At 45.4% G+C, this 14277-nt stretch overlaps 1 protein-coding gene across 1 annotated transcript in view; it reads right to left on the reverse strand.

Annotated features, from left to right (window-relative positions):
* The window catches only part of TMEM233 (transmembrane protein 233), a 38261-nt gene extending 32311 nt beyond the window's left edge, over window positions 1-5950 (reverse strand). Inside the window, exon 1 of the mRNA XM_068563690.1 lies at window positions 5765-5950. Coding sequence (XP_068419791.1) covers window positions 5765-5950 — 186 coding nt within the window. The remainder of the gene's footprint in view (window positions 1-5764) is intronic.
* Between the last annotated feature and the right edge of the window lie 8327 nt (window positions 5951-14277).

Consider the following 14277-nt stretch of genomic DNA (forward strand, 5'->3'; position numbering starts at 1 on the left):
TAAGAATCTGCCTGCCAATGCAGGGGACACAGGTTCGAGCTCCGGTCCCGGAAGATCCCACATGCCGCGGAGCAACTAAGCCCGTGTGCCACAACCACTGAAGCCCACGCGCCTACAGCCTGTGCTCTGCAACAAGAGAAGCCACTGCAGTGAGAAACCTGTACACCGCAATGAAGAGTAGCTCCTGCTCGCTGCCAACTAGAGAAAGCCCGCGCACAGCAACGAAGACCCAACGCAGCCAAAAATAAATAAATAAATGTATTAAAAAATAAAATCTATGGGTATTTATAATAGAGCTTTCCAACAAAGCTGACACAATTCAGGCAAGGTCTTTGTCATCTGAAACCATCTTAACACTCTTCAGAGCTTCAAGCACAGGAATTCATAAGAAATGAGTCATAGGTGTCCATAATTTTAATAACCTATTTCTCAGCTGACAATGATGTGGAAAGAGCCACGGAAGGAAGAGAGAAATCACACTGAGAGACCCAACGAGCTACAATATTTAGAGCTTCAACTTGTAAGCGATGTAAGCCTCTTGGGTCAGCTACCTGGACCAAGATATGTTATTTCCAAGTTCTGCCTTGGTCACTGAAAACAACAACAAAACCCAAAACAAACAAACAAAAAACCACCAACCCCCCCCCCTCCAAAAACGTACACAAAAAACAACTCCCTTCTCAACCTACTGAAGTCCAGCTGAAACACAGCTTTGATGGATGAGCCCTGGTAGAGCCTGGGTCAGATAGAAAGAACGCCCAGTTTGGTTTGTCTTTCATCCTGTGGATATTTACTTTCTTTTTGACCACAGACCTTGTCTTCTAGAGCAGATGTGGTCAGGCTCTGGGCAGGACTGTGGTTTACTGTGCCAGCCCATGTCCAGATAATGGATTTTGACAATGGCTTCAGATCAATCATCCATTACCAACTGCATCTTCTGCTGGTTTATGAGACCTGTTGCCTTGTTTTGAGGATTTCTCTTTGCCTTTTTTTTTTTCTGTGCTGGAGCCATTTTCTGGACCCTGTGTCTTTCTCTTTCCCGATTTACTTCCTTGTATTCAGGGAGCACATCCTCCCATAGCTTTCTGAGAAAAGGTATATGTCAGATGTTTTTTTGAGATCTTGAATGTCTGAAATTAATATTTACTTTTAGACCACAGCAGTTATTTATTCCAGTGACACAATTACTGGTCACTGTTTTTATCTTTTATCAAATCTTGCTAGTCTCAATAAAAATAGAAAAACTGCTACTGGAAAAGGTAATGGCTTGTATCCCTAAAATACATGCATCATCACCTTTACTGAGTTCATCCTCATCATCATCAATACTTATGAGTTCTAGCTGTGTTTTAGGTAATGCCGTGAAACCATTTAATTTGTATCGCTTAATCTCCACAACAGCCCCTGAGTTGGTACTGTCACAACCCTTATTTTACAGGGTTGAAAAATCAAGCCTCAGAAAGATTGAGACAGCTGCATGAGATCACAAATGTAGCAAAAAGCACAAAAGGATCTGAACCTCACTGGCTGGTATCTAGACAGATTCTGTTGGTGTGAGGGAGAAGTTCTGTTGAAAGAAGGCTTATAATTCACCTAATTAAAACTCATTGGCTATTTTGTATCCACACTTAGAGTGACCGAATTGGTTCACCTATGCAAAAGACTGCATCATAACATCATAAAAAATGGAGGCTCAGCATGGACTCACGTCCAGTCTCTTGAGCCAGGTAGCAAATTCCAGCTACAAAACCAACAGGCTAAATTTGCCAACACTCCTGCAGCTTGCCTGGAACCTTTTTTCTTCCAGAGGGCAGAGACCTTGCTGATCTTATTTACCACCTGATAGAGGTAAAGGAGTATACCAATGCCTGGAATAGAGCCTGGCATATAATAGGTGCTCAATAAATATTTGTAGGCTGAACAAACATTCTTTCTCCAGGGTAAAAGCCATGTGGATAGTCTCCAGCATTCTATCTTTCGGATGGAATAAACAGAGATAGCCAGGGATGGGCGGGAGCACAACGAATGAGGCCTGGAAACCACCCTGGCCTTTACTTTCCAAGCCACGTGCTGCTTCTGTACGGAGGAAGGGTGCCATTTTCAAATTCACGTGTGCAATATGGGCTAGCAATGGCCCAGTCTGGGGGAAATTCTTGAGATATGTGTCCCTGAAATTGAGTACAGTTAAGTGTACTGCAACAAACAGACTTTCAGTACTTGGGGGAAGCAAAGACTTTCACGTCCCTGCCTCTGACAATGCTTGACCCACCAGTGTTTCAATACAACAAACCATACTGTACTGATTCTCATCGGTGGTGCACTGCCTCACAACCAGGACTCTATTAGTTCTGCACGGGATGGTTAAAAGATCACAGATGCCCACAGCTTGAAGAATACTCTTCTCAAATGTATATTTTTCAAAGTAGTTTTATTATGCCCTAGCACCTACTTCAACTCTGTGATTTTATAGAAGGCTTCTCAGGCTTGGTTTAATAAATAAAGATATTGATTGTTTTGAGATTGCTGGCTCTTTTTACAGTTCCGGGAACTAGTTATATTGAGCCTTGTCAATATTTATACCAGTTTGCATCATCTCCCAGTGTTTCTTGATTGGGGTGCTATTGATGTTTGGGGTAGGTCAGTTCTTCATTCGGGCGACAGTCTCCAGCACTGTAGGATATTAATACTCTTAGCCCCTCCCCAAATGCCAGTAGTGCCCCAAATCACTGAGATACACAAATACTCCCCAAGTGCTTCCATGGGGAATAGCACCACTATTTAGTGCCTCAATTTATCACAAATTACAGATGAGTAAGATCTGAAAATAGCCAGGATTGAACATCACAAGACTCCCGAGGGAAAGAACACACCCGGCATTTGGTGGGCCACCTTCCTCTTAACACACCCTTCCACTTCCTCTTCATCCTTTGGACTTTGGAGTCTTTATTATGAAACCTGTCAAATCGGGATCTGCACTGTTTCAAAGGGAAAAAGCTTCCAGTACCTTAGAGGGAGTTCAATGAGGAGGGTGTAGGAAGCTCTTTTTAGAATTTAGATTTCATTAATTTGATGTTCTGTTTGTTTTCATACATGGTATATGATGTTTCCAGATTCCAAATCTATCCATCTGTCTGACAATTATTGCCCGTACCTAGCACAAAGCTGGTGGCTTGACATGCTTTTATTCTGTTTTATCCTTACAACAGTTTTGCCTCCACTTAAAACACCTTTTACATTCTCATTTTCTAGGTGAAGAAACCAAGGCTTTGAAAGGGTATGGAACTTGGCCATAGTCAACTTTCTGACTCCAGTGTCTACTTTCTGACAATAGAATGGTCTCTTGCTGTAAATCTAGTGAAAAAGTCTTGGTGGAGGGAATGGGGATGAGGGGACCAGAAAAAGGTTTCTATTCGAAACATACAAGTCTTATCCCCCAGGACACACCAAGTAGCATCGTTAGTGCCCAACCTGTCACCACCCGCTGGAGTTTTAGCTCATCTCAGATGAATGTGGGGTGCGGGGAGCCTTTGCAGGCAGTTTTCTTGTTGGCACTGGGAAAGGGGTAAATCGGCTGTCGATTCATTAATAAACCAGGACAGAGTGTGGACACCAATACCAGCCAGAGAGTCTGCTGCTGTCTGGAGAATTTGGCTGCTGCATCCTCCCCCTGCTTTGCTGCCAAAAAAACCCAAAAAACAAAAAGAACCCAAGACCGGATATCTTGGGAGAGGAAGGGAGGAAACTGGCTGGTTGGTCCAAAGGAACCTGACACGGTGGTTCCGGGGCTCCAGTACGGGACAGAGCAGCAGGAGCAAAAGAGACATTGTGACCCATTAACACCATTCATTCATTCAGGCATTCATTCAGGCATTCATTTTGTAATATTTATTGGGCATCTACCACCTGTCAGATTCTCTTCTAGGTAAAGGTACAGCAACAAAAAACAAGCAACAAGCAAATATCCCGGCCCTCACAGAGCTTATATTCAAACGAGGGGACACACACAGTAAGCATGGTAGTAAGTGAAATAATATATCAGACGCAGACGAGTGCTTTGGGCAAAAACTATCGGGGAAGGGAGACTAGAGCTTGTGGGGGGTTTGATTTTAAACAGCGATCAGAGAAGCCCTCAGCAAGTGACAAGTGAGTAAAGATCTGATACCACCATCATGCTGGGCACTGTGCCAAGCAGGTCGCACTTTATCTCATTAATACAACAACCCTAAGACATATGGCTTTGATTATTCTCATTTTACAGACAAAGAGACTGACGTTTAGAGAGATGCATACAGCTAGCTAGTACGTGGTGGAAATGGGATTTGAACCCAGGCAGTCAGAACTTCAGCGGCTGAACGCTTGAATGTTGGTGCAGATAGCCTACAAACGGGGTCTGAGAGAGGGCAAGCTGTGCGTGCAAATGAGGTCTTCGTATGTACCCACGAAGCGAATACGGAACCACCCAGGGGCAAGTGAGGGCGGGCTTGAAGGGGGGAGGGGGGCGGCGGCTCTTGATCTTTACTGAGCTGAATCCGCACTCTCCCAGGTCTGCGGCTGGAGAGTTCGGTCCGGCGAGGTGGGTGGGCGGGGGAGGGAGCTCACTGCAAGGGTTGTCCCGGGACAGTGCCCGGCCAGCTGCTCCAGTCAATAAGGTTAGGACCTCGCGGGCGCTCCTTGCCCTCCCGGTGGGGTTCGCACGGAGCTCCTACCTGGGCGGAAGAGGGCGGTGGAGGCGAGCTTCGGAAGAGGGGACTGGATCGCTCAGAGAGAGGCACGCAGCTCGGGAGGCCGGCGCAGAGGGCGCGCGGAGCTGCACGGGGCGCGCGAGCCCCCAGTGGGTTCCCGGGAGCTCCCAGGGTGTAAGACCCAGCGGTGGAGGGGCGCCTGGGAGCCCGTGGGGGACACCAGGAGAGGCGGGGACAGGGCCCCGCGCCGGAAATGAGAGCGGGACTACGACATGCTGGGGCAGAAGGAGTAAAAGGGAAGCTCGCACGCTGCTGCTGAGAGGGGCACAGGGGTAGCCCAAGAAAGGCCTGGAGGGCGGGCTCACTGGAAAGCGGGGTCAAAGGGTGCCGAGGAGGGCCAAGCAGAGGGAACTGGCGTAGGAAGCAGTGCGAAGGAACTGGTGCCGCGGAGAGGGCGTGCTGCAGTGTGGGACCAGGGGTCTAGAGGACATCGGGGATCGCCTGGGGACCCTCAGAGAGTGGCGGCGCCGGCGGCGCTCCGGGCGCAGCAAAGAAAGGACTCCGTGCTAGAAGACAGAGACAGTGCCGCGCGCTGGAGAGGCCGAGCACCGGCGAGGCAAAGAGCGGTGCAGAGCCTGCGCGCTCAGGGCACGGGCTGTGCTGTTGCCTGCGAGGGTGGCGCGCTTTGAGGCTCCAGAAAAACGGGTTGAGAAGAATCGGATGAGCGCCCAGGAATGTCGGAGGAGGCCGGGAGAGAAGCGGGAAAGTCCAAGGAAGAACTTCCCCAGGACGGAGAGAATGCACCACAGGCGCTGCTGGAAGTAGTGGAAAGCGGGCCTGGGGGAGGCTTGGTCCGGGCTCTGAGAGCCACAAGGAGCGCAGTGGCGGCGCTGATGGCTGGGGGAGAGTGCGGAGAGCCCCAGAAAGGTGAGCAGGGGCTGCGGAGGACAGAACACCCCCGGTGCGCAGGGCCCTGAGGAAGGGAGCAGCCGAGGGCGGAGAGTGCGAAGAGTCCCCAGGAGGGGCTCTACAGGGCCCAGGTCTCTCCTCTCCCTGGCTGCTCCGGGCCCTCGTTCACTCACCATGATGGAGAAGACTAAAGCCACGATGTTGATGGGGTACGCGGGGCAAAAACACGAGACGATGGAGAGCCACAGATAGTTCTTGGGCATGGGCACGTCCTCCTCGGTCTTGTCATCCTCAGTGTTGGCCTCGGGACTGCTGTCCAAAGCCCTCTTGAAGTCCGAGCTGGGAGCGTACTGAGACATGGGCGAGGCGCACGGTGCAGGGAGGCGGAGGAGCGCACAGTCAGCGCGGTCTGGGGCTCTGGCCGCAGGCTCCCGGCGAGTCGCTGAAAAGCCAGCGGCGCGGGGCTCCAGGGAGGCGTAACCTCACCCCTCCTGCGCCCTTCACTTGCACCCGCCTGACCTCAGGGACCCAGGCCAAGAGCCTCCGCACGAGAGGGAGGGAGGGAGCGAGGGCGTGGGGGAGGAGACAGGGAGCCAGCCGGCCTGAGAAACAGGGGGAAGGCACTCCTTGACGACACACCCAGGGGCCAACAGGCAGACACCCAGACTCACACCTAGGAGTCCGGAGTAAAAGGAGGCTCAGGGAAGGGAAAGCAAAGACTCTCCGTTGTAGACTGGCTGACCTACAGGCTGAAGATGGCCAGCTCATCTTTTTAAGCAGCTGAATTTGAATACATTCAGCATCACAGCAGGCGACACAGATCTATCCAGTTGGCCATCCAACCCTACCGAGGTGCCCAAAGACTTATTACTTCCTCTTGACTTTAACGATTTACTTCTCCTGCCCCATCCTCCTTCTTCTAAGACTTTGAACATTGAGCCCCACTGATTTCTTTTCCTCAACAGGTGGGCAGGGAACAAGGTGCTCAGTTTTGGGCCTAACCCTTCACACACTGCACAGGGGGCCTCTGGAGACTGGCGTGGAGTGGAGACAGGCAGTGGGCACCACCCGGTCAGGGCCTGCCCCGGTGCCCTCCACTTTCTCCCAAGTGTGGAAACAAGGAGTCCTTCTCCGCTCCACTTTCCCACCTATAGGAAAGAGAGAAGCAGGTAGCTCTAACTAGTGTAGACAACCCCAGTGGTTACTGGGATGGAAAGGAGAGAGAGGGATCCACTTTGGGAACCGGGGTGAGGATAGCAATTGTACCAGTATCTGAGCAATTTATGAAAGATGGTATGGACCAGAACTGGGGCTCCGAACCCAGATAGAGCTGGGAAATCATCACATCTGAGTTGAATGACCTCAGGAAAATTCCCTCACCTGACTGAGCTCCGAGTTTTTCATCCAAAAAAGGTGGAATAATGAGAGACCCTGCCTTATAGGGATGTTGTAAAGACTATGAGATTGCATGTCAAGCCACGTGATTCTAAGTGCTCAATAAATGTTAGCTATTATTAGGACGATATTTTCCCCAAATATAGTCGTTATACAGTATCTCAAACCCAATATCCATTGTTGCGAATATTTCATGAAAATTCCAGATAGTCTGAGCTGGCAGGGTCACAAAGAAATGCAAATAATCTTAGCGTGTACAGTCTCAAAAACAGTTGCTCACACCATCATACGGAGCGGAGAAATGAGATGAGAAAGTATTACTCATCTGCTTGGCTTTCTCAGAACATGAATTGATTATCTGGGATGCTCTCACTCATTTCATGGGCCATAGTGATTTGAATATCTACCTCCCTCACTGGACTGCAAACTCCCTGAGACAGGGAACTGTCTTGCTCATCTTTGTGTCAGCCCTTGGTACAGTATCTGGTATTGTGCTTAGCATAGCTTGCTGGGTGAACATATAAAGATGAAACATCACTTATATGTGGAATCTAAAAAAAGATACAAATGAACTTATTTACAAAACAGAAATAGACTCACAGATATGGAAAACAAACTTATGGTTCCCAAAGGGGATAGCAGGGGTGGGGTGGGGAGAGAGAGATAAATTAGGAATTTGGGATTAACATATACACACTACTATATATAAAATAGATAAATAACAAGGACCTACTGTATAGCACAGGGAACTATATTCGATATCATGTAATAATCTATAATGGATACTGAAAAGGGATATCTATCTACCTACATATCTATCTGAATCACTTTGCTGTACACCTGAAACAACACTGTAAATTAACTGTACTTCAATTTTTAAAAATGATTTAAAAAATGATGGAACAGTACAACAGTACCTTTCCCACCATGCCTTCTCCCCCATTTTGGTTGGTTAATCAAGTGGGAATAAGCCAAAGAATTAGATTCATCTACTGAGTTCTCAACCAAGCCTTTGCCTTGGCTGTTCCCTCTGCCTGGAATGGTGTTCCTCAAGACTGTCACATGGCTGCTCCTGTTTATTCCTCAGCTGTCAACTGAAATGTCACTTCCTCAGAGAGCTCTTTAGATTTATCTAGTGTAGGTCCCCATAATTATTATACATTTTACCAGCATTTTTGGGGGGTGACATGTATCACTATTGTAATTTATTTGTTTACTTGTTTGCTGTCTGTTCTTTCTTGAGACTATAAGCTCTGTAACCTGTTCAGGGCTGTATCTCCAGCACTTAGAATTGTCCTGGTACATACTAGGAATGCAAGCAAAAGTTCTTGAATGAATGGATCAGAATTACCTGGGAGAACTGAAAAATGATTTCCGGATCTTGACCAAGATCTACATGAATTAGAATTTCTCAGGGTGGCACCCCAGAAATCTGTATTTTGAATGCCTGAGAAGTCCATATTTTTAGAACACTCCCCAGTGATTTTGATGGAACGAAACATTTTCCCAAATCCCAATACTGTCTCTAGTTTGCAGGATGTAGGTCTGGATCTTTAGTTTTTAGGTTGCCTCTGGTGCCTCAAACTCAGCATGTCAAATGTGAAAGTGTCCTCCCCAAGAACCTGCTTCTCAAGGCTTGGTTCTTAGCTAATGGGTCCCGCCCATTTCTCTAACCTCTCCAGCCAATCCTCTCCCCTCACTATGCCCAGTTTCATAGGCCTTTTTTTTTTTTCCTTTTCTTTTCTCAAGGAGTACACCTAGCCTTTTCCTATCCCAAGGTCTTGGACCTGCTATTCCTTCTTCCTGGAATGTGTCCCTCCCTCTCTTCACCTGTTGGCTCCTTCTCACCTTTCAGAACCCATCACCTCATGTATTTACCTCCTGAAAGAGTCCTTCCCTGATGATCATATCTAAAGCAGGTTTCCATAATCTTATTCTCCATCCTTTCATCCTATTTATTTCCTTCACTACATTACCACAACCAGAAATTGTCTTATTTATTTGTTTACTATTTATTGTCTGTCTCTCCCACTAGAAGGTAAACTCACAAAAGCAGAGATTTTTGTTTGTTTGTTTTGTTCACTGTGGTGTTCCTCGTGCCCAGTTCCTGGCTCTTAGTAGGTGTTCAGTAGATATTTGTTGACTCAATAAACTGTGCATGTAGTCATCCAAGTTAGGAGCTTGGAGGGCATTATTATTCTCTTTCCTTCAGCTTCTACATGAACAATTCATCACACCCTACTGATTCCATCTCAAACATGACTCTTCACTCCATCCTTTTTTTCCCATCCCCACGGCCAGTGTTCTAGTTGCAGCTCCTATCAACAATGAAAGGGCTCCAATGGGGGCTGTATGAGCCATATTTGTGATGTGAGCCTGGTGATGTTAGTTGGTGTGACTAAGCCCAAGGATTGGGTACCAAATGGAATTTTGCTGTTTCAAGGTCATGAACTGCACCATCCACTCCAACCCACTTGTGTCATCCAGGGAAATACACAAAAAAGGGGTTGTTGACTCAGGATAGCCCATCTCCTCTGTCAGGAAAACAACTGTTCAACACTGGTCCAACACTCTGGAATCACCAAACATTTACTGAGTACCTACTGTGTGCACTCAATGCTTTCCCTAGATGCGTCATCTCATTTAATTCCTACAGCACCATTTGTAAGGTACGTGGAGAGGTTTCTTTTTTACAGCTGAGGAAACCTAGGATCAGATAGGTAAACTGTCTTGTGTAAGGCCTTATAGCTGAGTGGAGGTGCCAGGATTTGAACCAGGTGTAAGATACTTGTTCAGCTAGCAGGTCCAGGCAAGAGAGGTAGTTTGAAATCTCTGAAGTTTGCTGAAGTTATTATATTCTGCTCAGGGAAGATGGATTAATAGTTTGTTGACCGGTCTAAAATACAGCAGTGAAATTGCAATCACTTGAAACATTTACAATTAGATTGAAAAGAAAGTGCCCATACCAGAAAGTGCAATGTATATGGCGTTGATTCTTGAGGGATGCATTAGACCACTCAGTAGGGGTTTCTAGCTCTAATTTCCTGAGCTTCACTAATTTTCTCTTGAGAGATCAATTTATTGCTCTTGAATGAACCCTACTGGCTGATTGCTTAATAATGTGGCAATACCTTCTCTCTTTTAAAAGGAGAGAAGAAAGTGACTTCCTAATGGCTAGTGTAGGAGAGGAGAAAAAACTCACTCTAGCTTTCTGGATCCTGATGTAGCAACTTACCCTTTTTGACCTTTGAAAAAAGTTTTACTTCTAAATGTAAAAGTAATATACCTTCATTCTAGAAAAGTTGGAAAATGAATAAAAGTGTAAATAAGACGAGATATCACCTATACCCTAACATCCAGTGTTAACCACCATGAAAATAAGGGAATATTTCCTTCTAATCCTCTTTCTACATGTTATATCACTATTAACGTTCTTTGCAGATATTTTCATAATCTGCATCATTTCCTGTCAATTAGATGGATTATTACTTATATAACCATTCCCTGATAATTAGCTATTTAGGTTATTTTTAGTGGGTTTCTGTTGTTACACAAAACATGAAAAATGCTGTGATGGATCTTTTGTATCCAGTTATCAGCATTTGTGATCGTTTCTTTATGACTCATGATTTTACAGGGTAGACGTCTGTCTTTGAAAGGCAAAGAAAACAGACTTGCTGGTTGAGAAATTATATTATAAGGTATGTACCAAAGGTAAAATTAAAATGTAGGCCAAGGAAACAATCACAGATTCAATGGACTACAGAAATGAGATGATTCAAATGAGATGAAATGAGATGGATTCAAAGAACAACTTCTCAATGCCAAATGGATCCCTAGATCTACAATATTCAATGGGGTGATGTTGAATGTATGCTTTTTGATGTTAGTTGTATCTAGGATTCCATAATAGAGGAATGGAGGGAGAGGGAAGGAGAGAAAGAGAGAAGGGGGGGGGGAGAGAGAGAGAGAGATATTGAGAACCTGCTGATCTGTGAAAATGCAAGAGAAAGGTTCCAGATCTTTAGGAATGGCAAGAAGTCGAGTACATTTGCTGCCAAATTCTGCGTTAGTCTCAACTACCAGGCTTTAGCAGTCATAAAGTAACTGCTGTGGTCTCAGGGGTTTGCTACAAAAGAACAGTGTTTTTTTGGCTAATATTATTAGAAAACCATTTACGTTTCCAATTTCCAACAATTTTGATCCTCTCACAAGGGGGAAAAAAAGAGCAAAACAGGGGAGAGGGAGTAGGAGGGTGAAACAGATTCTGTCCTGTTAATTTTTTAAACCACAACACCTTTTAATGAAACCACTTGAAGATGGAGAGGCATAAAACACAAACTCTCTGACTTAAAAATCTTTTTCCCATTCATCCTCCATTGTACCAGAGAAGAACTGTATCCACCCCATCATTTTATATATATATATATATATATATATATATATATATATATATAAAATAAGGATATATACACATACATATGTATGTGTATATATAAATAGAAAATGCTGTGTTTTGGACTATACTCTGCAACTCATGGATGAACCTGCTATAAAAAATTAATAAACAGAAACTTCAACTAAACAGAGTTGGGAGACCGGAAGGGGGAGCCCTCATGCCCTGTGGTGATAACAGTGCCCAACAGGAAGAAGAAAGATTCCTCTTTTTTCCTGGCAAGGACTCAGCCAATGACAAGCCATGGACTCTTTGTTTACTAGAGCCCTCCCACTGCCTCCTCCTGTCTATAAAAGCGTTCTCCTTCCCTTGCCATGCGGGGACTTGCATGTGGCTCGCCACGTTCGCAGGAGAGGTCTCCTGAAGCAGAATCATTTCCAAAGAATCTGGACTGCAAACCAGATTAGGGTCTGAAAGGCTGAAAATGACCCGTGGAATGGCAACCTGGAGTAATGGGTGGTGGAGGTGCTAGGGGTGACAGCTGAGCAGGCTTGATCTGGTGGGTATTAGGAGGACTGAAGAGGAGTAGACAAGGATTGCACCTACATGTGGGCTAGAGAGGGAGAGCTGAGTGTCTATGTTTGGAGTGTATCATTTGGTGATAACTCTCCTGAGTTAAGGAGACCAGATGTTCTGGTTTTGTCAACCTGTATCACGCTTTGTCAGTTAAGTCTTCTTATTCACTCAATAATATTTATTTGAGAAGCTACCATATGTCAGGCACTATTTCGGGTGCTGGGGATATAGTGGCAAACAAGAGAGCCATGATCCCTACTCTGATGGACAAACAAATAAGATACTTACAACCTGTAAGGAAGGCAATAAAACAGGATAATGTGATAGTGACTTGGGGGAGTGGAGTATTTTTTTAATAAAATTTTTTTATTTTAAACTATTATTATATTGAGGTACAGTTGATTTACAATGTTATGTAAGTTTCAGGTGTACAACATAGTGATTCAGAATATTTACAGATTATACTCCACTTAGAGTTATTATAAAATATTGGCTATATTCCTTGTTTGGTACAATATATCCTTGTAGCTTATTTATTGTATAGGTAGTAGTTTGAACCTCTTCATTCCCTACCCCTATCTTGCCCCTCCCCTCTCCCCATTGGTAACTACTAGTTTGTTCTCTGTATCTGTGAGGGGAGTGGAGTATTTTAGATGGGGTAGCAGAGAAGGGATGCTAGATACATTCTGTTGAACCCTAGAGCCACTCCCCACGTTTTTCCACCCTGTCCTCTGACCCCGTAGATTATCCTGAATGTTCTACATCCAGCCCAAGCCAATATGGCTCACTGCTTGTTTTTGTTAATAAAGTTGTATTGAAACACAACCACACCCATTCATTTATGTATTGTCCATGGCTTTTCTCATGCTACCATATCAGAGTTGAGTAGTCATGACAGAGACTGCATGGCCCCTGAAGCTGAAAATATTACCATCTGGACCTTTACAGAAAAAGTTTGCCAACTCCTGTTCCATTTCAATAGGCTTCCTTGCCTCTGGTTTCAGATGGGTTTGGTCAACAGGGAATCCTGGCAGGAGAACAGAGGGAGAGAGGAGAATGATTTCAGGGTATTTTCCTCCAGGGCTCTCTCCTTGCTTGAGCTTGGTTGCCTTGAGCTGGTGAATCACTGGACAGAAGGTCAAAGCCACTCTGGGGGCAGCCCTCTCCATGGAACTCTCCTTTTGGATTCCAGACAGCCCCTGCTTTCTTCCCTTCAGACTTAAGAGGGGTACCAACCCCTCTTTTGTTCCTGGGGTACTGCACTATTGTTCCCCACACCTTTGTAAATAGTCTTTCCTCTAATGTTCTAATGTGAATGTGTCAGTTGAGGAGTGCTGGGTCCAAGACTGACTTAGAAGGTCTCTTTGGGGAGGTGACATTTGAGTGGAGAGCTGATGGCTAAGGAGAAGCCAGACATTTGAAGAGCTGAGGGAAGAACATTCCAGGTAATGGGAATAGCACGTGCAGAGGCCCTGAGGTGGAAAACAACTCAGGTTGCTTAAGAAACAGAAAGAAGCCCAGTGAGAGTAGGAGAGGTAAGCAGGTCCAGACCATGTAGGACCTTTCCAGCACTGGTAAGGAGTCTGGATTTCATTCTAAAACAACAGGAAGCCACTGAAGCCAGATTTTGATGTGAGCTGATTAATGTTCTTTTGTGCTGATCAGTTGCATTAATGAGTTTCTAGATACAGAGAACAATTAAAATTGACTTTGGGAAATTTATTGGAAGGAAGATTTGTTTCATGAGCTCCAAAAAGAGTTAGACAACCAGGCCTTGGGACAGGCAGGAACTAGGGCAGATCTGGGGACCTTACCATTGGAGTCAGTTTCTTCTTGTCTGTCTGTGTCTATGGATCAAATTCTAAACTCTTGGGAGAGAGAATCTGGATTAGCTCAGGTCTAGGGTTCCAGTCAGTTGGTGGCCAATGTAGTGAAGAAGTCATCTACTCCTTGATTCATTCACAAACCCTGTGACAGATGGATGCCTTGTACTGTCATGTGTGCTGGGGGTGCATATAATGATGAGCTAAACAGACTTGTCCACGCCCTCATAGAACCTTTGTTCTAAGGGGAAGAGAGCCCCTCCCTCTAGAAAAAAAGTGAACAAGTTATTTCAAAATGCTCTTTGAGGTCAGGGCCTTTATTTGGTCACAGTTTTATATCTAGAGAATAAACAGCCTGGCACAAAGTGTTTAATAAATATGAGTGGACTGACAGACAGATAATAGCAAAGGCCTTACTTAGAAGAATGGTCAAGGAAGGCCTCACTCAGAAGTTAACATTTAAGTTGAGACCTGCAGCATGAGAAGTAGGAGCAGG

The sequence above is a fragment of the Eschrichtius robustus genome, chromosome 14 (genome assembly GCF_028021215.1).
Source record: "Eschrichtius robustus isolate mEscRob2 chromosome 14, mEscRob2.pri, whole genome shotgun sequence".
NCBI lineage: Eukaryota > Metazoa > Chordata > Mammalia > Artiodactyla > Eschrichtiidae > Eschrichtius > Eschrichtius robustus.